Genomic DNA, 23,985 nt, shown 5'->3' on the forward strand with positions numbered 1-23,985 from the left:
GTTAAATAAAAACATCTAATAAAATTTAAGTCCTGAATTTTTAAAAATCACGTTTTCTTTTAAACTAGAAGTACTAGTTTGAAAATGAAAAGAAAGGAGAAGATAATGAATTTTTTTGAGTTCCTACTATGTTCCTATTTCAGAGATGAGAAAATTGAGGATTCAAAACGTGTATGGCCTCTTGAAGGTCAGATAGCTGAAAGTGACAGAGTAGGTCTAAATCAATGTGCTGGTTCTTTTATTTTGGTGTCTCAGGGATGTAAAAGATTTTTAGTGCATAATATTAAATGACAAAATCAAGTTTCCCAACAATATACAAAATAAAATCCCATTTACAAAGGGAAAAAGCTTTATCTATTTGTATATCTTCTTATATGTATATAAATTCATAGAAAACTATCTGGAAGTGTATGTAGCAAAGCATTAACAATGGTTATCTCTGGGTATAAGAAGGAACTAGAACTGAAGAAGATGGTGGTGATAAGGGAAGGTATACCTTTCTTTTTTTTTATTCTGCTGTGCTTGAGTTTTAAAGAATGAGAATATTCATGTATTCCTTGTATAATTATAACACAGAAAACCTCCTTATTAGGAATAGGAGGCTGATTTCTTTTTTAATGACTGATCTTAGGTCCTTTTTGGGTATTTCTCCCTTGAGCTGGTTTCACCACTGAAGGACTGGGTGGATGATATGGCTTTTAGACACACCAATTACTCATTAACTTTGATGGAAAATTCTCATTGGCAGCTCACAAGCAAAAATGGTCCTAACTTCTTATGGTTAATCTTAGGCAAAGTTGTGAAGGGATTAACATCTGTCTTCCATATACTACTTTCCATCTTTCCCGACAATCAAACTCCTCCCTGGGTAATGCCTATAACTTACTTAACCTCCATCTGTCCCTCTCTTTTCTATTAAAGCTTGTCCTTGTATCCTTACTTGGGGGATACTTTGCCATACATACATGATAACATAAAAGGTTCAATCCTGGCCAGGCACGGTGGCTCACGCCTGTAATCCCAGCACTTTGGGAGGCCGAGGTGGGCAGATCACGAGGTCAGGAGATCGAGACCATCCTAGCTAACATGGTGAAACCCCGTCCCTACTAAAAATACAAAATATTAGCCAGGTGTGGTGGTGGGCGCCTGTAGTTCCAGCTACTTGGGAGGCTGAAGCAGGAGAATGGTGTAAACCCGGGAGGCGGAGCTTGCAGTGAGCTGAGATCTCGACACTGCACTCCAGCCTGGGCAACAGAGCGAGACTCTGTCTCAAAAGAAAAAAAAAAGGTTCAATCCTGAGGCTATTTATGTTTTAAGTTGGCATTTAAATCCTTAAGCTTAAGGAAAGGATCAACAGCATCCGGAAGGTTGGAGAGAAGGGATAAAGAGGATGCAGAGGAGGGAAAGCACTGAGGTCTTCCCAGCTGTCATTGATAATATGGTCCAAACATTGCTACCTATAAATTTGGCCCTGGTCCTTCATACTCATTTATATAATAAACACTTAATAATCATCTGCTATGTGTCAAACATATACTAGGTGTCAGAAATATAGAAAGGAGGATTCAGACACAAAGCTGATAGCAAGAACTCTAAAATCTAGTACTCTTCTACCAGAAAATGACTATTTTTAAAAAGAGTTCTAAAAAATGTAGGCACTACATGCACACAAACACACAAATTGGAACAGTCAGAATACCTCCAGCTTGAGAAGACATCTTCCTATTGTGAATAACCAGGTATGAGGATGTATTTGCCTAAACCTGGTGAAAGTTAGACATGTGCTTCTGAAACAATCCCTGCCATCACACAGAGTCAAGAGAAGCCAAGTTGAATCTTAGAAAGCCTGGCTAAGCAGATTGGACTTGCCCTCTAGGGCCTTTGGTATTCTCCATGTGATCTGATAATTCTGACTACATACAAGAAAAAAAGTGGCTTCCTAACTGGTGTTCAGTGGGACTAACAACTGCCTGGGAAAGCCATTTATCTTAACCAGGGGGTGACCTCTCAGAGACAAAGGCCCAGTGACTAAGACTTGAAATGTCATTTTGTTATGTCCCACTGAAAATGCTATGGTATTTTTTTAAACACATGCATAGCAGCACAGACCAAGACCCCAAAGGACACAGTCTAGAAACTTGCATCCCATCAGAAGACACACAAAAATGTACAGGGAACGCTGAACCATGTGGAGTAAGAATTGTGAATTAAAGACCTAAATTGCTCCCAACAGAACAGAGGTTGTGGGTTGTGTGGGAAAACAACACACTATTATGCTCCTACCAAACACATTTTATTTTCTGTATACATTGAACACCAGGAGAAGGGAAGGAGAGATTTTTCTCCGACATCAGAGTGAGATATTCCACAGGAAAGGCACCTCTATACAATTATCATTTTTAGGGGGAAAATCTGTTTTGACTCTTGGATGAGATTAGGCCATTATACTTTGGTCCCCTTTATTGTTGCAATTAGCAACCTTCTACAAATGTTTAAATGTGTATGGTCGACCCAAGAAACTCCTGGCTGTGCCCAGTGAGAGGTCTTGCGCCTGTTGGCTTGACAGTTGGCTGGTGGGAAATCAGAGAATTGAGTTTATCTGGAGCAAATGCGACAACATTAAGCTCAACAACTGTTCTTGTCTGTGAGTCAACAAAAGGGTCACAGGATAACCTAACCTTTTGTAACTTAAACATAGTTAGTACTTTGAGAATGAGGAGTAACATCTCATGTCCTATTCGTTTTGGTGCTCAAAGAAGGGTTTAGGGACCACGAGTCCCAGCAGTTTTAAGCAAGTCCCAGGCACTGACTCCTCGGCACTGCCTCAGCATTTGGGTGTTGTTACAACACGGGAATGTGGTTAGAAAGACCCTTTTGCATGTTTTTCAAATAATGGCAAATAAGCAGAACAGAAATTACAGGAATGATTAGCACACAGCAGCAGGAGTAGCTGTTTAATGCTTCTGCCTACAAAATAAAGAATCATGGGACATGTGAGCAAGTCATGGGACCTCAGATCATCAGGTACAACCAGTTCACTTTGCAGATGTGGAAACACAAAGGGCAGACACCTCGCCCTAGGCCACAGAGCTAGTTGGTGACAGCAGGATGGGAAGCCAGGCCTCTTGGTTGCCTAACAAAGAACGTTGCAGGCATTCCATGCTGAGTCGATACTGCTTCTTCCTAGATGACAGGACTGTAGTCAAATAGAAAAGTTGGTGCCCTTTGCCCACGCATTTAGGCTCAACAACTAGAGAGCTGCGAAGTTAGGACAGAAATGTGGAACCAGGTGGGGCAGGGATAGAAAACGAGGTTACTCAGGATTTCATGTACAGGACCTGACTTTGACTCTATCTTGTTGACTGCTGTTCTCATGGGTGGGGTGCTTCTCCAAAGCAGTGGCTGACTGATTTTATGGTTGCCTTGGAGAATATAGCATGAGTTGCCCTCTTAACTTCTGTATTTGAAGAGGGGAATGCCCTGGTCCACCATTCAGATCATCATACAGAACAACTCTGGTGACTAGCAGGAGGAGTGTCACCATGGGATGTGCCTCCATGTGATTGGAGGAGGACTATGATCTGTACCCTCCAAGTCCCAAAGAAAGGAATGTAGCCAGCTGGGAAATAATACAAGCAGTGCATCATCGTGACCAGAAAACTATTGTTAATGCCTGACAGCAATACAGGTATTAACTACTTCTTACATGACACACTTTGCAGAAAGAGAAAAACTATCATTCAAAATCAGCATTCCCCCTTTTATCTAGGATCTGACCCTATTCAGCAACATTTCTTCATTCCATCAGCAGTTTTGAAAGTCTGGATTTGGTTCTTAAACGTCTCCCTTCCAAACCCATAGATGAGATTTGCTCAAAAAGAAGTATCTAGAAGGCAAGTTTCTCAAGACACCATAAAATTGTAGGGACTGAAGCAGTGATTGGATTGATTAATTCAATCAAGGCTGTGACTCAATGTTGGCTAATAATGAGACCCAGGCAGGGCTGAACAATGAAATGCTCTAATTGATTTTACGCATGTGGAATGACACACACACCCCCAGAGCATGCTACAATGAATCTGCATGCTGTGTGCATATAGATTTCACAGTGGATCAATTATACCACCCAGTTGCTTCAGGCCCTTATATTCTGCAATTCACAGACCAGTTCATTACTATGGTGTGAGTGCTTAGGACACAGGCTAAAAGGTGGCAGAGCCCACGAAGTCTGTGGTCACCTCATGTTCCCTTTAGGGGAAAGCAACTGCGTGGCACACACACATACCAGCCATGCCACAGGCTCAAGTGAATGCACGGTATCTTCCAGATTCTGGCATGACCATTGATTGGGCTAGAATTCCAAAGCCCTGGTTTCAATTAAACTTAAGTGGATTTGACTAAAAGTTTGAACTGATGCTAATTGGTTTTCAAAACACTGAGTAACAAATAAGTGTTACAGTCTTGCCCACTGAAAGATGCGCCCAGTTCTGTACGTGCCCCTGGACAGAAGGGCAGGCCACACATCCCTTACCTTGCTGGGCAGGGATCCAAATTGCAGGATTTCAGGAGCTGTGGGGGCCGGCGGCTGGTCACGCACAGGTTCTCCTCAGCAGGCTCCCGAGTCTGTTTGTTCAAGCAGCTCACCACAGCCTCCTGGACACCTGTGTACAAATCACACGGTCAGGCCAGAGTGCAAAGTGGGTGTGTGTGTGGGGGGTGATGAAGTGTAGACAAGGCAGCTGGTGGGAGGTCCCTGTGTTCTGTAGGACTCTCGCTGCATGTCAGAGATGGCAGTTTAAAGCCCAGGACTGCCAATCTTGTCAAGCATCACTTGAGCTGGGAGAAAGTATTCATAAGCTTGTTGCCTCTGTGAGCATGCTCCTTGAGGAGGGCAACTCCCCCACAGAAGAGAGGCTGCTACCTAGACTCTTGAAATGCTTAAAAAAATGCCACGAGGCTAATGTCGCCAATGCTGGAACGTGATACTTCAATGAACAAGGAGCACAGGGTGGCAAAAAAGGGGCCCAAAACCTTCACATCTTATATTTTAATTGAAAGGAGATTGTTGTATTTGGAAGGGAGGCCCAAGGCCATGTTTTATATCCACAATTCTGTAAACTGCTGGGCTCTTGAGGTCTTGAATCTAGGACTCCAGTCTTTGCTGTTTGCCTTCTGATTCTGGTTCATTTCTTTTGTGACCTAGGGCAGCCTTGGAAGTTGGAACAAAGAAAGAGAATAAGATGCATAATAACCACAGCCGTGGAAAACAACCTTCCCACTGACACCCGCAGGCCCTGACTCAGAGCTAGTGAAACAGGAGTTTGAGCAGTGACTGGCACAAGGTTACTGGGAAGTTCTCCAAGGTGGTCTGCAGGGCCCTTGGGGAGACACTTATTTTTATTTTATTTTAAAATTTTTTTTCAAGACAGAATCTTGCCCAGGCTGGAGTGTAGTGGCACGATCTCAGCTCACTGCAACCTCTGCCTTCCGGGTTCAAGCGATTCTCCTGCCTCAGCCTCCCGAGTAGCTGGGATTACAGGCGTGTGCCACCATGGCCGGCTAATTTTTGTATTCTTAGTAGAGATGGGGTTTCACCATGCTGGTCAGTCTGTCTCGAACTCCTGACCTCAAGTGATCTGCCCACCTCGGCTTCCAAAAGTGCTGGGATTACAGGCGTGAGCCATTGTACCTGGTCCCCTTGTGGAGACATTTAAATGAGCAATGTAATGACCAGACATTTCATTTTGATGCCCAGTCATAATAACAATAGCTAACATATACAGGATGCCCATTATTAACCAGGTACCAATGCTAAGAGCTTGGCATGCATCATTCAGTCCTCTCAACAACTGCACGAAGTAAGCACTATCTTTATTCCCATTTAACAGATAAGAAAACAGGCTGGGAAGGGTGAAAAGACCTGCTTAAGTTCATACAGTTGTAAATGGTAAAGCTGAGGATGGCTGTGCCCTTAGTACTGACTGATAGACTTAATATTTAAAAATATTAAGAGGCTGTCATATCTACTTCCCTGGAGATCTTTAGGAATAATCTAGACATTTGTCTGGAATCATTTCAGCAGAGCTCAGTGTGAGTGAAGAGGCAAGACAGGACATTCTCACTAATTTGCCTTCAGACATACATAGCTGTGTATATAAAGATACTTACATTTAAAGATACCTATCTATAGCTGGACATTTATATATAGTTATAGTAGAGTCTGGGACTATCCATGTAATTAGCAATATACATAAATACACATATATTGCCTTGCTTTATTTTCTGCATTGCTTCATCAGATACTACCTAGTATAGTACAGTTGACCCATCATGCTGCTCTCCTCCCACGTATGCTGTGTTTCTCCAAGAAGTCATCAGCTCAATCATCAGCTAATACTTCCTAGGTTGATGTGACATTGATCTAGTCCACTTAGGAAGGCCATCATTTAAAAAGTGACTCAACTGGAGTCCAAATCACCTTTCTTCTTTGTAAGTCTGAGAAATTAAACATTTTTTTAAAAAAAGAACCACAAAGCCAGGCACAGTGGCTCATGCCTGTAATCCCAACACTTTGGGAGGCCAGGGTGGATGGATGACCTGAAGTCAGGAGTTCGAGACCAGCCTGGCCAAAATGGTGAAATCCCCTCTCTACTAAAAGTACAAAATTAGCCAGCTATGGTGGTGCACACCTGTAATCCCAGCTACTTGGGAAACTGAGGTAGGAGAATTGCTGAAACCTGGGAGGTGAAGGTTGCAGGGAGATGAAGGTTGCAGTGAGCTGAGATCACACCACTGTACTCCAGCCTGGGTGAGAAAAGCAAAACTCCGTCTCAAAAATAAATTACTAAAAATAAAAATAAAAAAAGAATCACAATATTTACCCTGTGGCTGTGATGGTATCTTTACATTTTCTTTTTTCTAAATTGTTTATGAGCTTCAAAATTTAATTTAAATATATCATGGCCAGTTCAAGGTGGAGCATTTGAGATTTCTATTAGACATTCAAATTATTCCGTCATATTCTGTAATGCTGACTGCAGGGTGTTCTCTTGGTTGTAGATGGGATGAGCCATTTGAAATTCATGGTATGACGACACAGCCAAACACATCATAAGAAACAGTTGATATAATCACTGATACTTCCCACTGGAATAGTCTAGTATTATTAAGGTAGTGATGAGAAGTCACTGGATGTAGCTTTCTATCCCATACAGAATCTAGAGCTGTGGTTATCTTAGAAATTAAATTTTTAACTCATTTACCTGTTTGGTAGTATTCAAGAGATTCTAAATGAGACTCTAAAATAAAACATATTTTGCCTTTATTCAGCTGTTGAAAACCTTATGAAATTGGGTCAACGGTCCTGAGGCAGGAAGTGACCGTGGGCTTGTCACATGCTTTACTTGAAAGTGACTGGATCAGGTGTGTGTGAAGGTGTGTAAGTGATGTGACCTGTGTTTCCACTTTGTGAACTCCTTCTTGATAGAACTTAGGCCCTTCTGGACAATGCCAAACCTCGCCCAGAGTCAGGTGTGTAAACCAGCTGGAGCGGCGGCGGCAGCGGCAGGACTGCTGTGGTGCAACCCGGAGGGAGTGACACTGGCTGCGGGAACCCGGTGACAGCGTGAGAGGTACTAGGTTTCGACAAGTTTGCATCATGCATGAGTATAAGCTAGTCATTCTTGGCCCAGGAGGCGTTGGAAAGTCTGCTTTGAATGTACAATTTGTTCAAGGAATTTTTGTTGAAAAATATGTCCTATGATAGAAGATTCTTATAGAAAGCAAGTTGAAGTAGAGCACAACAGTGTATGCTTGCAATCTTGGATACTGCAGGAATGGAACAATGTATAGCAAGGAGGGATTTGTACATGAGAAATGGACAAGGCTTTGCATTAGTTTATTCCATCACAGCACAGTCCACATTTAATGATTTGCAAGACTTGAGAGAACAGATTCTTTGAGTTAAAGACACTGATGATGTTCCAAAGATGCTTGTTGGTAATAAGTATGACTTGGAAGATGAAAGAGCTATAGGGAAGGAACAAGGTCAAAAATCTAGCAAGACAATGGAACAACTGTGCATTCTTAGATTCTTCTACAAAATCCAAAATAAATGTTAATGAGATCGTTTATGACCTAGTGCGGCAGATTAACAGAAAAACTCCAGTGCCTGGGAAGGCTCCCAAAAAGTCATCATGTCAGCTGCTTTAATGTACTAAGTGCATTGCAGCTCTGAGTCAGCTCTGAAGAACTGTTGTCCAATTCAATAGTGTCAGCATTCCAACTTTGTTAAACCTACCAGCATCTTAAATGGACTTTCCTGTGGTGGTACCCTTTAAGAGCATATGAAAGCTACTATAGCAGTTTGCACATTCTAATCACTTTCCAGTATCACAAGAGAGATTTTTACTTATATAATAGTCCTAGAGTATGCAGCTGGTAAAAGCAGAGACTACATCCAGTATTACTGCTAAGAGACATTCTTCATCCACCCATGTTGTACATGTATGAAAATGGTGTACTGTGTACTCTAACCCTGACTCATACTTTGTATTGGAGAGTACAATAATGTAAATCCTAAAAGCACCACTATTTTACCATAATAAAAGAAAGTCCAAAGAGCTCTTATGTAGACTACTCTAGATAACTTTGCTTCTTTGACACTTGTAGCTTATTGTAATTTTTTAAAAGACATTTAAGGTGATTATTATTGTAGAAAATAAGTGCTCTAATTAATACAGCTATATAGTTTTTAAAAATTTTTCAAAAACCTATGGAGACAGTGATCTTGTCTTTAAAATATGATAGTCCTTTCAGTATAATGCCTTAAATAGATTGCCTTTAATATCTGTTGGGAAGGAAATGCCCAGACTTTTCAAAATTTTTAAAAAATTTTTTTAAATTTTTTATTTTATTTTATTTATCATTATTATTATTATACTTCAAGTTTTAGGGTACATGTGCACAATGTGCAGGTTAGTTACATATGTATACATGTGCCATGCTGGTGCGCTGCACCCACTAACTCATCATCTAGCATTAGGTGTATCACCCAATGCTATCCCTCCCCCGTCCCCCCACCCCACAACAGTCCCCAGAGTGTGATGTTCCCCTTCCTGTGTCCATGTGTTCTCATTGTTCAATTCCCACCTAGAAGTGAGAATATGTGGTTTGTTTTTTGTTCTTGTGATAGTTTACTGAGAATGATAATTTCCAATTTCATCCATGTCCCCACAAAGGACATGAGCTCATCATTTTTTATGGCTGCATAGTATTCCATGTTGCATATGTGCCACATTTTCTTAATCCAGTCTATCATTGTTGGACATTTGGGTTGGTTCCAAGTCTTTGCTATTGTGAATAATGCTGCAATAAACATACGTGTGCATGTGTCTTTATAGCAGCATGATTTATAGTCCTTTGGGTATATACCCAGTAATGGGATGGCTGGGTCAAATGGTATTTCTAGTTCTAGATCCCTGAGGAATCGCCACACTGACTTCCACAATTGTTGAACTAGTTTACAGTCCTACCAACAGTGTAAAAGTGTTCCTATTTCTCCACATCCTCTCCAGCACCTGTTGTTTCCTGACTTTTTAATGATTGCCATTCTAACTGGTGTGAGATGGTATCTCATTGTGGTTTTGATTTGCATTTCTCTGATGGCCAGTGATGGTGAGCATTTTTTCGTGTGTTTTTTGGCTGCATAAATGTCTTCTTTTGAGAAGTGTCTGTTCATGTCCTTCGCCCACTTTTTGATGGGGTTGTTTGTTTCTTTCATGTAAATTTGTTTGAGTTCATTGTAGATTCTGGATATTAGGCCTTTGTCAGATGAGTAGGTTGCGAAAATTTTCTCCCATTTTGTAGGTTGCCTGTTCACTCTGATGGTAGTTTCTTTTGCTGTGCAGAAGCTCTTTAGTTTAATTAGATCCCATTTGTCAATTTTGGCTTTTGTTGCCATTGCTTTTGGTGTTTTAGACATGAAGTCCTTGCCCATGCCTATGTCCTGAATGGTAATGCCTAGGTTTTCTTCTAGGGTTTTTATGGTTTTAGGTCTAACGTTTAAGTCTTTAATCTATCTTGAATTGATTTTTGTGTAAGGTGTAAGGAAGGGAAACAGTTTCAGCTTTCTACATATGGCTAGCCAGTTTTCCCAGCACCATTTATTAAATAGGGAATCCTTTCCCCATTGCTTGTTTTTCTCAGGTTTGTCAAAGATCAGATAGTTGTAGATGAGCGGCGTTATTTCAGAGTACTCTGTTCTGTTCCATTGATCTATATCGCTGTTTTGGTACCAGTACCATGCTGTTTTGGTTACTGTAGCCTTGTAGTATGGTTTGAAGTCAGGTAGTGTGATGCCTCCAGCTTTGTTCTTTTGGCTTAGGATTGACTTGGTGATGTGGGCTCTTTTTTGGTTCCATATGAACTTTAAAGTAGTTTTTTCCAATTCTGTGAATAAAGTCATTGGTAGCTTGATGGGGATGGCATTGAATCTGTAAATTGCCCTGGGCAGTATGGCCATTTTCACGATATTGATTCTTCCTACCCATGAACATGGAATGTTCTTCCATTTGTTTGTATCCTCTTTTATTTCCTTGAGCAGTGGTTTGTAGTTCTTCTTGAAGAGGTCCTCCACATCCCTTGTAAGTTGGATTCCTAGGTATTTTATCCTCTTTGAAGCAATTGTGAATGGGAGTTCACTCATGATTTGGCTCTCTGTTTGTCTGTTGTTGGTGTATAAGAATGCTTGTGATTTTTGTACATTGATTTTGTATCCTGAGACTTTGCTGAAGTTGCTTATCAGCTTAAGGAGATTTTGGGCTGAGACAATGGGGTTTTCTAGATATACAATCATGTCATCTGAAAACAGGGATAATTTGACTTCCTCTTTTCCTAATTGAATACCCTTATTTCCTTCTCCTGCCAAATTGCCCTGGCCAGAACTCCCAACACTATGTTGAATAGGAGTAGTGAGAGAGGGCATCCCTGTCTTGTGCCAGTTTTCAAAGGGAATGCTTCCAGTTTTTGCCCAGTTAGTATGATATTGGCTGTGGGTTTGTCATAGATAGCTCTTATTATTTTGAAATACGTCCCATCAATACCTAATTATTGAGAGTTTTTAGCATGAAGCGTTTTTGAATTTTGTCAAAGGCCTTTTCTGCATCTATTGAGATAATCATGTGGTTTTTGTCTTTGTTTATATGCTGGATTACATTTATTTATTTGCATATATTGAACCAGCCTTGCATCCCAGGGATGAAGCCCACTTGATCACAGTGGATAAGCTTTTTGATGTGCTGCTGGATTTGGTTTGCCAGTATTTTATTGAGGATTTTTGCATCAATGTTCATCAAGGATATTGGCCTAAAATTCTCTTTTTTGGTTGTTTCTCTGCCTGGCTTTGGTATCAGGATGATGCTGGCGTCATCAGATGAGTTAGGGAGGATTCCCTCTTTTTCTATTGATTGGAATAGTTTCAGAAGGAATGGTACGAGCTCCTCCTTGTACCTCTGGTAGAATTCCGCTGTGAATCCATCTGGTCCTGGACTCTTTTTGGTTGGTAAGCTATTGATTATTGCCACAATTTCAGATCCAGTTATTGGTTTATTCAGAGATTCAACTTCTTCCTGGTTTAGTCTTGGGAGAATGTATGTGTCGAGGAATTTATCCATTTCTTCTAGATTTTCTAGTTGATTTGCGTAGAGGTGTTTGTAGTATTCTCTGATGGTACTTTGTATTTCTGTGGGATCGGTGGTGATATCCCCTTTATCATTTTTTATTGCGTCTATTTGATTCTTCTCTCTTTTTTTCTTTATTAGTCTTGCTAGCGGTCTATCAATTTTGTTGATGCTTTCAGAAAACCAGCTTCTGGATTCATTAATTTTTTGAAGGGTTTTTTGTGTCTCTATTTCCTTCAGTTCTGCTCTGATTTTAGTTATTTCTTGCCTTCTGCTAGCTTTTGAATGTGTTTGCTCTTGCTTCTCTAGTTCTTTTAATTGTGATGTTAGGGTGTCAATTTTGGATCTTTTCTGCTTTCTCTTGTGGGCATCTAGTGTTATAAATTTCCCTCTACACACTGCCTTGAATGTGTCCCAGAGATTCTGGTATGTTGCGTCTTTGTTCTTGTTGGTTTCAAAGAACATCTTTATTTCTGCCTTCATTTCGTTATGTACCCAGGAGTCATTCAGGAGTAGGTTGTTCAGTTTCCACGTAGTTGAGCGGTTTTGAGTGAGATTCTTAATCCTGAGTTCTAGTTTGATTGCACTGTGGTCTGAGAGATAGTTTGTTATAATTTCTGTTCTTTTACATTTGCTGAGGAGAGCTTTACTTCCAAGAATGTGGTCAATTTTGGAATAGGTGTGGTGTGGTGCTGAAAAAAAATGTATATTCTGTTGATTTGGGGTGGAGAGTTCTGTAGATGTCTATTAGGTCTGCTTGGTGCAGAGCTGAGTTCAATTCCTGGGTATCCTTGTTAACTTTCTCTCTCGTTGATCTGTCTAATGTTGACAGTGGGGTGTTAAAGTCTCCCATTATTATTGTGTGGGAGTCCAAGTCTCTTTGTAGGTCACTCCGGACTTGCTTTCTGAATCTGGGTGCTCCTGTATTGGGTGCATATATATTTAGGATAGTTAGCTCTTCTTGTTGAATTGATCCCTTTACTATTATGCAATGGCCTTCTTTGTCTCTTTTGATCTTTGTTGGTTTAAAGTCTGTTTTATCTGAGACTAGGATTGCAACCCCTGCCTTTTTTTGTTTTCCATTTGCTTGGTAGATCTTCCTCCATCCTTTTATTTTGAGCCTATGTGTGTCTCTGCACATGAGATGGGTTTCCTGAATACAGCCCACTGATGGGTCTTGACTCTTTATCCAATTTGCCAGTCTGTGTCTTTTAATTGGAGCATTTAGTCCATTTACATGTAAAGTTAATATTGTTATGTGTGAATTTGATCCTGTCATTATGATGTTAGCTGGTTATTTTGCTCGTTAGTTGATGCAGTTTCTTCCTAGTCTCGATGGTCTTTACATTTTGGCATGATTTTGCAGTGGCTGCTACCGGTTGTTCCTTTCCATGTTTAGCACTTCCTTCAGGAGCTCTTTTAGGGCAGGCCTGGTGGTGACAAAATCTCTCAGCATTTGCTTGTCTGTAAAGTATTTTATTTCTCCTTCACTGATGAAGCTTAGTTTGGCTGGATATGAAATTCTGGGTTGAAAATTCTTTTAAGAATGTTGAATATTGGCCCCCACTCTCTTCTGGCTTGTAGAGTTTCTGCCGAGAGATCTGCTGTTAGTCTGATGGGCTTCCCTTTGAGGGTAACCCGACCTTTCTCTCTGGCTGCCCTTAACATTTTTTCCTCGTTTCAACTTTGGTGAATCTGACAATTATGTGTCTTGGAGTTATTCTTCTCGAGGAGTATCTTTGTAGCATTCTCTGTATTTCCTGAATCTGAATGTTGGCCTGCCTTGCTAAATTGGGGAAGTTCTCCTGTATAATATCCTGCAGAGTGTTTTCCAACTGGTTCCATTCTCCCCGTCACTTTCAGGTACACCAATCAGACGTAGATTTGGTCTTTTCACATAGTCCCATATTTCTTGGAGGCTTTGCTCATTTCTTTTTATTCTTTTTTCTCTAAACTTCCCTTCTCACTTCATTTCATTTATTTCATCTTCCATCGCTGATACCCTTTCTTCCAGTTGATCGCATCGGCACCTGAGGCTTCTGCATTCTTCACGTAGTTCTGGAGCCTTGGTTTTCAGCTCCATCAGCTCCTTTAAGCACTTCTCTGTATTGGTTATTCTAGTTATACATTCGTGTAAATTTTTTTCAAAGTTTTCAACTTCTTTGCCTTTGGTTTGAATGTCCTCCTGTAGCTTGGAGTAATTTGATCATCTGAAGCCTTCTTCTCTCAGCTCATCAAAGTCATTCTCCATCCAGCTTTGTTCCGTTGCTGGTGAGGAACTGCGATCCTTTGGAGGAGGAGAGGCACTCGGCTTTTTAGAGTTTCCAGTTTTTCTGCTCTGTTTTTTCCCCATCTTTGTGGTTTTATCTACTTTTGGTCTTTGATGATGGTGATGTACAGATGGGTTTTTGGTGTGGATGTCCTTTCTGTTTGTTAGTTTTCCTTTTAACAGACAGGACCCTCAGCTGCAGGTCTGTTGGAGTACCCGGCCGTGTGAGGTGTCAGTCTGCCCCTGCTGGGGGGTTAGGCTGCTCGGGGGTCAGGGGTCAGGGACCCACTTGAGAAGGCACTCTGCCCATTCTCAGATCTCCAGCTGCGTGCTGGGAGAACCACTGCTCTCTTCAAAGCTGTCAGACAGGGACATTTAAGTCTGCAGAGGTTACTGCTGTCTTTTTGTTTGTCTGTGCCCTGCCCCCAGAGGTGGAGCCTACAGAGGCAGGCAGGCCTCCTTGAGCTGTGGTGGGCTCCACCCAGTTCGAGCTTCCAGGCTGCTTTGTTTACCTAAGCAAGCCTGGGCAATGGCGGGCGCCCCTCCCCCAGCCTCGCTGCCACCTTGCAGTTTGATCTCAGATTGCTGTGCTAGCAATGAGCGAGACTCCGTGGGCGTAGGACCCTCTGAGCCAGGTGCAGGATATAATCTCCTGGTGCACAGTTTTTTAAGCCCGTTGGAAAAGCACAGTATTTGGGTGGGAGTGACCCAATTTTCCAGGTGCCGTCTGTCACCCCTTTCTTTGACTAGGAAAGGGAACTCCCTGACCCCTTGCGCTTCCTGAGTGAGGCAATGCCTCGCCCTGCTTCGTCTCGTGCACGGTGCGCTCACGCACTGACCTTCGCCCACTGTCTGGCACTCCCTAGTGAGATGAACCCAGTACCTCTGATGGAAATGCAGAAATCACCCATCTTCTTCATTGCTCAGGCTGGGAGCTGTAGACCGGAGCTGTTCCTATTCGGCCATCTTGGCTCCTTGCCTGAAATTTCTTACTATATGTTTCCTTTTCTGTTTACATAAGGAACAATGTTTATAGTCATGTATACAGTGGGTGCCTACAACAAGAAGTATATATTTTCAAACAATTTTTTAATGATTTAACAATTTTTGTAAATCATTTTCAGGCTTCTGCAGCTGTAGATCATCACTGTGAACTGCTTCCTTGCTCATGCGTAAGTGTATTTGCAATACCAAATATACAGGTTTAGTATTTTTGCCTGTTAGTGATTGTTTCATATGTGTAACGTTTTGGTTGAGATTTGAAATGGTGGACAAGTACTGTGGGTGTGAATGTGGGAAGTAATTTTAATCATATGGAATTGGTCACAAGGCCCAATATGAGGTAACTATTGCTGTTTTGTTTAACAATGCTGTGTTGCTTTGTATGCATTAACATTTGGATGTAAAGATTGTGTCTATCCAACAGGGAGCCACAGTATTTAAATTGACCAACCTAATGTTACAACTACGTTGAGGTGGCCAAATGTAAACTGAAAGCCTTAATTAAAATAGTTCAATTCTGTAAAAAAAAAAACAAAAAGAACTTAGGCCCTTCTAAGACTGCAAGGAATGGGGAAAGTAAGTGCTACATTTCTAGAAAGACACCAATAATCTCCTCTCTTAGGTTTGTCAAACACAAATTTACATAACCCCAAACCAATAATCATAGCTGAAAGATTAAAATAACCCATGGGGTGATGAAGTGCTGAGACTAAGAAGCATTCCAGAGTTACTACATTCTAATCTGAAGTATTCTAAAACAAGGCTCTAGGCCTCCCCAGTGCTGTGTGTTAAATCTCTGTTATCACAGGGACCAGTTGCCTCATCCTTCTTAGGTGGAGCCCAGTGTGGTGGGTGAAACTAAGGACAGAAGTTCTGTCATAATTAAGGAGTATCTTGGGCCAGCCCTGTGGTCAACACTCAATACATTTTTGTAGGATGAACAAATGCAATGGCTAAAGGGCAGGGCATTCTAAGCACAGCATGCAATTGAGGCTGAGGGGAGGTGGGAATGGGTTGCCTGGGGAGCATGAACCTGGAGTGACAGAGCAGCCCTGGAACTGGGAGTGTGGGAAGCTGGAGGAGGGAAAAACTCTAAGGGCTTCACCTTGGAGTTCACAGTAGAGTTGGCCCAAGGGAGGCAGGCATGATGTGAGAAGTTAGCTCATCAAGTTTGTGCTCTTTCCAAAAGAGCTAATATATGCTCTCAGGAGGACACTGTAAACCGACAGAGAACATGTTTAAGCATAGTACTTGATGATTCTGGGTTTTCCTTTCTTGACAGAAGCAAAAAGGAGAGAGGACTTGTAAGAAAAGGGGAACAACAGGTACAAGGCTTCATCTTCCATTTTTGCTGAAGTCAATGTCAAGTATTCCCCCAGCTAGATTTTAACGTGGATTTTACTGTCTAGGAGTTCAATACAATAAAGCTGATCAGGCTCAGAGTTGTTTTCCTTGATAACACCTATCAGTTCACATGTGGGAAATTAAAATCTAACAAGGAAGTGACAGTGGGACACAGGATACAGATCTGAGCAGGTTAGGCTTGCGTTCGATCTTCCAGAAAATGAGATTTTCAGTGTTTATATCTCCCAGAATAGTATAATTGTTACATGATATTTGATGACAGCTCAGGGAAACACAGCCACCAACTACAGACTAAATTACTAACTAGTTCCTTCTGGTTGCTACCTCTGCTAGGTGAAAGGTTACTTTTCTGTCTATCCAATTTCATCTCTTGAGATTACAAAAACAATAAAATTAGCCTGACCGGCTCTACAACCCAAAATTGATTTAAAATCTATTTGTTAATCCTGCAGATTTTTGGTTGGCTTCAGAAGAAACAATTAAAAATATATATAACCTTGTGGGTTACATTTTGGTGAAAGATCAAAGTTGATAATACAGTAAAATGTTACTGTCGAACAAAGACTTGAAAATATACACGTCCTATATACCAAAATAAATTTTAGTGCATATGGGCATCATATGGACCATATAACCCAAGCATATTTTCATCACTTTGGAATTTTCGACTCTAACTTTTTAGACTTAAATATACTACCTTGGCACAGTGACATAACTGAAGGTAAGTAGGTTCAGTTGTTGACATTTAAAGACCTAAGAGATTTCAGTAACTTTACCCTGCTTTGGATATAAAGGATGTACAATTTACGTTATATAAAAACACTTAGCTTCTATAGGTAGAGATCAATTGTATCTCAAACATCCAAATCTTATTTCTAAATCAGTATCTTCTAAAAACCTTTTAAATTAAATACACTCCACATACACTTGACACTTCAAATTTTATACCCTTGGTTGGTCAGCAGAATGGTTAGACTCTTAAAGAAAAAGGTATCTGGTTATTTAGATATTCCATTACTGCATCTATTTTTTCCATCTGTTCATAAAGTTCCAGGCTTGACTTGTAACTGAGAACTATAACTGAGAGACCATAAATAATTTTTTAAAGCACATTTGTCTTAGACTAGAAATAATGATCATTCAATTCAGGTGATCATGGAAATTGGGGATGAAAGCACAACCATCTGAATGCTGAGTCATCTGCTATGTTGGAAAGAAGCAACTGTAGCCACTGGCTAACAGCCTTTCTACCTGATTTCTCAGCTCCTGCCCAGGCTCCAGAGATCACCAAAGCTTATTTAACACTTCTCTCTCATTAAGCGTGAAAGAAAAGACGTTCTCAAAGTGAGTGAAGAGTCCCATATGAACACAGTTACATTCACTGAGTTCCAGGAAACTGTCTTCCGGAATCATTTGGAAGAATTTAGGTTTTAACATACCAGGGCTCTCCATTAAAACACTTCAGAATTCCAGGGTTTGAAACTGGAAGATGTGGAAACAAACAAGAACCTCAAGGTCAGGACTATTAAATGCTTACTAAAAGACCTGCTGGAGAAAATTGATTCTTTGCTAGTACTTGTTCCACTATTCATTCCTTTTCAACTACATGTGAACAGTGTGGTGCATTTATTCTTACGTTCTCAATCATGACAAAAGATGCATTTTCAAAGTTTCCAAAATGTCATGGTTTAGAAAACAGTTTTGGGAAATTATTTTAGTGCTTTTTTCCACCGGTTATTAAGAATCTTTGCTGAGAAAACAGAATCTCAACATGCTCAAAGGGGTTACTAATAGCCAGGGAAAGATCTGGCAAGAAATCAGCTGGTGCTTCCTCATCTATTAAAATTTCTCTTGGGAGTAGATATAGGAGATGGTGTCAATATGAATCTACCGTATTTTTAGTGTGGGAAGAAAGTTCGTAATCTTGAAGAATCAATTGTTGATTTCAATGCCTTCCTCTGCCACTACAATCCTGTTCATAACATCTGAAAGAATCACTGAATCTACTGTTCTATCACCATGGAATACACCAAGGAGAACCAGATGGATATATGTGGAAACATTTAACGTGAGTTAACTGATATTCATAATGAGAAAGCTTCAAGAATTCTCTAGGTGCTTAAAAAAGTGTGGTATGATGGAAAGGCTCCAGGCAGAGAAAGGAAAGCTTTGTTCTAGTCCCAGCTCTGTCGCTCACCAGCTGTATGATCTTGAACAAATCACTTTGTTTCTTTGATTCTTAGTTTTCTCATCTGTAAGATGGGGGTGGGGTCAGACTTTGAACTTTAAACTCCTTTCCAGCTCCAGGTAACCACTGTATCAATTACCTTTTAGACACCCTTCCTCGAGATGTAAACAGATATTACTTTGGGAAATCAGCTGAGTACATCGGAGGGACTCCGACTTGTTCTTGGGTCTTGGTTCACATTGCATGCACTGAGGCAAGGGCAGAGATCAAAAAAACAATGTTGAGAGCACGGCCAGGTCAGTGTCAACTGTGTTTCTCAGCCAGATACACGATGATATGTTGCAAGACATCAGAATGACAACTGAAAGCCAAAGCATTTGTTGTACTGGCCACTCACAGCTGACAGTCTGAGAGCCACTGGAGCCAAGAGACAAATACATCTGTGTTTCATTCAGTGTGCTTTACATTTAGAATGGCTGCCTCCCCTCCTCCTCCTGCTTATCATTCTTGGATTTGAGGCAGTCACATGATCCAGCTGCATGCAGAGAGAGAAAAAGAGCAAGAAGATGGCGGGGATCTGAGCCAGAGCCCCCTTTCTTACCTCCTCCACAGGACTCGGAGCACTTGGTGAACCCCTCATACTCCCAGTCATACAGCTCGTCGAAATCCTGCAGGCCACCAAAGAGCCCATCTGTCTCGTCTGGGTTGAACTCAGGAATTTCCCCGCTGCATGGCCCTGCATAACAGGCACGCTGGGATGCTGGCTTGGGCCCTTCACACTCGTCAATAGGCAGGTCAGCCACGGACTGAGAGAAAGACAGGAGCACCTGGCACCTGACTATTCGCACCTGGGTGCCCACACCACAGGTGACTGTGCAGGCCGACCAGGCCTCTGGGATGAACCTGCAGTCGGCAAGCAAACAAGAGGACAGGATGAGAAGCCCCAGGCAGGAAGCCATGGGGGCTGTGAGGGGCTGCATCCCACCTGCCTCCAGTGCCCAGAGCTGTCCCAGGGGTACTCAGGGCTCCTCCACCCTGTCCTGTGATGGCGCTTCAGTTTAGTTCATAAGCGATTTTGCCACTGTTTCTGGGTTGCTTGCTTCATGAATGTCACATGAACTCCCAGCTGCAAGACATTCCAGAGACCACCTGCTTGCTCCCTACTTTGCACCCACAGTGGTAGCTCTTCCAAGCAGGGAATTGGTGGTTTCTTCTCCTCACTCTAAATTCCAATGAGATAGGAATTTGTTTTATAAGACCCCACTAATAAAATAGGATGCTGGAAAGAAGCCGGCCAGATCCTGTCAAACCAAGATGGCAATGAAAGCAAGCTCTGGTTGTCCTTATTGTTCATTATACACTAATTATAATACATTCACATACTAAAAGACACTCCCACCAGTGCCATGACAGTTTACAAATGCCATAGCAATGTCTGGAAGTTACCCTATATGGTCTGAAAAGGGGAGGATCCTCAATTCCAGGAATTCTCCATTCCTTTCCTGGAAAACTCATGAATAATCTACCCCTAGTTTAGCATATGATCAAGAAATAACCATAAAAATAGCCAACCAGCAGCCCTCAGGGCTGCCCTGCCTATGGAGTAGCCACCCTTTTATTCCTTTACTTTAATAAACTTGCTTTCACTTTGCTCGTCAGCTAGCTCTTGAATTCCTTCCTGCATGAAGCCAAGAACCCATGAGGTCCCACCCAGGCTGGACCTCAGTTTTGGGGTTTGCCCTGTGACTCCATCACTTGTGCCTCTTGCAAGTTGCTGGCTATTCTTATAGCAGACTGATACTGATAACAAAATAAGCCCTTGGAGATATTTAAGGAAGTTTGTTTCTTTTTTAGTCTGGCTCTCATATTCTGTAACTTTCTTTGTTCAATATGCTTCCCGAGATTTATTTATATGTATAAGGAGGTATTTTTGTGTGTAAGTTTCCAAGAATGGTGCAAAGTCTTGTTCGGTACACATTCTTTGAATTAGTCTGAGCTCCAATTCTTTTTATATCATAGAGAAAAGCCGTGCTACACATGTAAATCCACACATACCACTGTAAATGAGAGGTTTTGCATTCAGACAAGTGTGCTCAACATCCTCACACCCAGTCCCCTAAAACAAGCTACATTAGTAAGAACTTCTGAGTTTTTCTCTAGAACGTAGAAAAATACCCAAATCTCCAAAAATGTCCTCCCATCTTCATTAATCAACCGTGGCCATAACTATAATGACCTTGAGAGGGGCCTAGGAAAAACAAGCCCAGAAGCAACCACTAATAGTTTCAAAAAGTTAGTGTAATTCAGACAAAAACTTTGGGATAATTTTTTTATTTTTAATTTTTCATTTTTCCATGATCCTATTGCTTTCTCACAGGGGGTCGTGCTGCAGAGGCATGCAAACCTGGCTCCTTAACCTTGACTTTGGCAGACAATAAAAGAACTGATAAGAAGGTTATAGCATTAAATGCTAGCAAGTGCAAATGGTTCAGATCTGGTTCAGGGAAATTGAAATTCTAATAGCAAGCCAATCCAAATTTCCAAACTGGAAGGAACACAACAAAGATGTGTCCTGGGCCTGAGCCTGGGCTTCATGTGGAGCAGGAGTGGTCTGCTCAGAAGATAAGACTCCCCCCAAAGCAGCACTCAGTGCTCTGAGGCATGGCAAGAGACCCTTTGAAAAAGGCCTGACCCCAGCTACCTTTGAAGAGTCATCCACTAGGAGAGAACAAAGGTCCCCATATAACCTTGTCAGGAAGGTGGATGAGGGTAGAATGGTCACCCAGAATTATCCCAAGAAAATCTCATCACAATTTCACCTCCCTCTCACCCTTTTAACTTCTTTGTTCCACCTTTTGCACCTAGAGAACTTGGAAAAAAATGGTATCCTAAAAGATTAAAAAGTCTTCTTGCTTTAAAAAATGCCCCCTGCAGGAGCTTTTTAGGAACATAAAACCAAAAGCTGCTATCAAAATCATTTTAACCCTTTTATTACACATCCACATCCACCTACCTGGCTCCTGTGACAAGAATCATAACAGACACACAAGCATTTAATTTTATCACACAGATGCAGACACAAAGGAAAATGCATGCTAAACTATTTTGTATGTAAGAAGACACAAAAGCAAATGATTAGCCTGCTAACTTTGACAATGGTGTGATGAATAATACTTCTTTAATAGTGTGGTACCAAACTTTGTTTTCGAATCAGAAAGATGGCAAGATCTCAAAAAGAACTGCACCCTACCAGCTTTTTCTATGCAGTAAGGATTATGGTTCTGTTGCTTATAAAGAGCCCTCTTTAGGAACCATTATAACAGGGCAAGGGCTGGCAAGCTGTTTCTATAAAGGGACAGATTGAAAATATTTTAGATTTTGCGGACTGCGTGAACTCTGTTGCAGCTACTCAACTCTGCCATTGTGGAATGAAATATGTAAACAAATTAGTGTGGCTGTGTTCCAATAAAACTTTAGTTTTAAAAAGGGTGTGATGGGATGCTGATGGAAGGGTCTGGATTTGGCCTGTGGAGTGTAGTTTTCCAACCCCTGCTATAGAAAAAAACATTTGGTAGAGATACAAACGCATTGAGATCTATAGATAATCCTCAAACTTATTTTAGGTCTTAGTTTCCATCTCTTTTCACATATATAAGCTTATGGAATATGACAAGTAGCCAACTTGATTTGTGTTTTCAAAGTGAGCCCCAGATAAGATCTAGAATATAAATGATGCACAAACTAGACTCTTAGCTCTGCTTGTCTATAATATAAATGACTTTGCATTTGATGTCATTCCAGAACCAAGAAGATATACCAAAAGCACATAAAATAGAAAGGCCATTCTACTGAAGCCCCATGAACTTGTTGCAATGGTTGAAAGTTATTTTAAGGCATCATGCTTCAATTAAAACATATATATATATATATATATATATGTGCGCATGCACGTGTGTAATTTTTTACTATCTAGACATCTAGGGTTAATAGCAAAAACAATAAACATCTGTTTTATGTCTCCCAAATGAGAGTTTTATCAAATGTAAAACGGCCTCACTGGCTTATCTCCCAATCCACTATCCTTAGGTCTTCATCGAGTTCACACCAATTAAAAACAATTTGGTTTTTAAGTGGTGCTGTCCTTTGGCAGTCACCTTAATTTCTCTAGTGCATACAGTGTATAATATAATATAGTCTCTTTTGTTGAAGGCAGGAGATTATGTTTCAAAAGAAAAATATCTGATAGTGCAAATGGCCAAATGAATAATAACTGTTTTTCATAGGAGGCTTTTCCCCAAGTCCCTAGATCTCCCAGCTCTGTATTTACTATCTTGAGTTCTCTGGCCACAAGTGGGAGGAAGCGAGGTCAGTGAGAGGGCAGGCAAGTGAGTTAGGAGGTTTAATTCTAATGTTTAGAAGTCTCATCTCGAACAGCACTTGTTGAGCTAGAAGCTTTAAAGAGGGACCTTTAAAATAGAGGGAAATTTTTTTTTGTTTTTAAATCAGTACATTAATCACTTTCATGTAAAAATGGACAATAAAAAGGTTAAAATTTGGGAAGTTTAAAAATTCTTCTTGTCGGCCGGGCACTCACGCCTGGGATCCCAGCACTTTGGGAGGCCAAGGCAGGCAGATCACCTGAGGTCAGGAGTCCGAGACCAGCCTGGCCAACATGGTGAAGCCCTGTCTCTATAAAAATACAAAAATTAGCTGGGCATGGTGGCAGGCACCTGTAATCCCAGCTACTCGGGAGGCTGAGGCAGGAGAATTGCTTGGGCCCGGGAGGTGGAGGTTGCAGTGAGCCAAGATCATGCCACCGCACTCCAGCCTGGGTGACAGAGTGAGACTCTGGCTTGAAAAAAAAAAAAATTCTTTTTGTTAGCAACACTACTGTTGGATGAATGAAGAATGGTTTGACAAATTATTTCTTTAAAAGATGGGTGTAAACTTCACAAGTAACTGATATGAATTCTGTATTTAGTCTTTCCTTCTCAGGAAATTAAAACAACAACAAACCACACCTGGCAAATGAATGATTAATGCTTCTGGCTGGCCTTCTATTTGCAAGCTTAATTGTTCCTTTCATTAAGAAAAAAAATATATTCTTTAATTAGAGTAATTACCATAGTCTCTTTTATGAAATAGAAAACAGTGACAATAAAATTCACTTATAAAATCCCTAAATGGTTTAAAAGTTCATTAGTGACTAGTATAGAGTTAGAAGCATGCACTGAAATAATAAAAATAATCACTTTATTAATATACTGCTAAACAAAAACAACTTACTCTTGGTTGATTAGTCTCGTGTCACCACAGATATTAGCTAGCACTAGCCTCTAGGTGTATGTCTACATGGTCTGTAACTAACATATTTGATATGGTTTGGTTCTGTGCTCCTACCCAAATCTCATCTTGTAGCTCTCATAATTCCCATGTGTTGTGGGAGGGACCTGATGGGAGATGATTGAATCATGGGGGAGGGT

At 41.0% G+C, this 23,985-nt stretch overlaps 1 protein-coding gene and 1 pseudogene across 3 annotated transcripts in view; one reads left to right on the forward strand and one right to left on the reverse strand.

Annotated features, from left to right (window-relative positions):
* ADAMTSL1 (ADAMTS like 1) overlaps positions 1-23,985 on the reverse strand; it is a 1,017,570-nt gene that overhangs the window by 187,700 nt on the left and 805,885 nt on the right. For all 3 annotated transcript variants that reach the window (XM_016960664.3, XM_016960663.4, XM_003312011.6), the window contains 2 exons: positions 19,104-19,405; positions 4,532-4,661 (listed from right to left, as the gene is read on the reverse strand). In XM_016960664.3, coding sequence (XP_016816153.2) covers positions 4,532-4,661; positions 19,104-19,405 — 432 coding nt within the window. The remainder of the gene's footprint in view (positions 1-4,531; positions 4,662-19,103; positions 19,406-23,985) is intronic.
* Positions 7,622-8,231, forward strand: LOC107976616 (ras-related protein Rap-1b-like; annotated as a pseudogene).

Source organism: Pan troglodytes, chromosome 11 (genome assembly GCF_028858775.2).
Source record: "Pan troglodytes isolate AG18354 chromosome 11, NHGRI_mPanTro3-v2.0_pri, whole genome shotgun sequence".
Classification (NCBI taxonomy): domain Eukaryota; kingdom Metazoa; phylum Chordata; class Mammalia; order Primates; family Hominidae; genus Pan; species Pan troglodytes.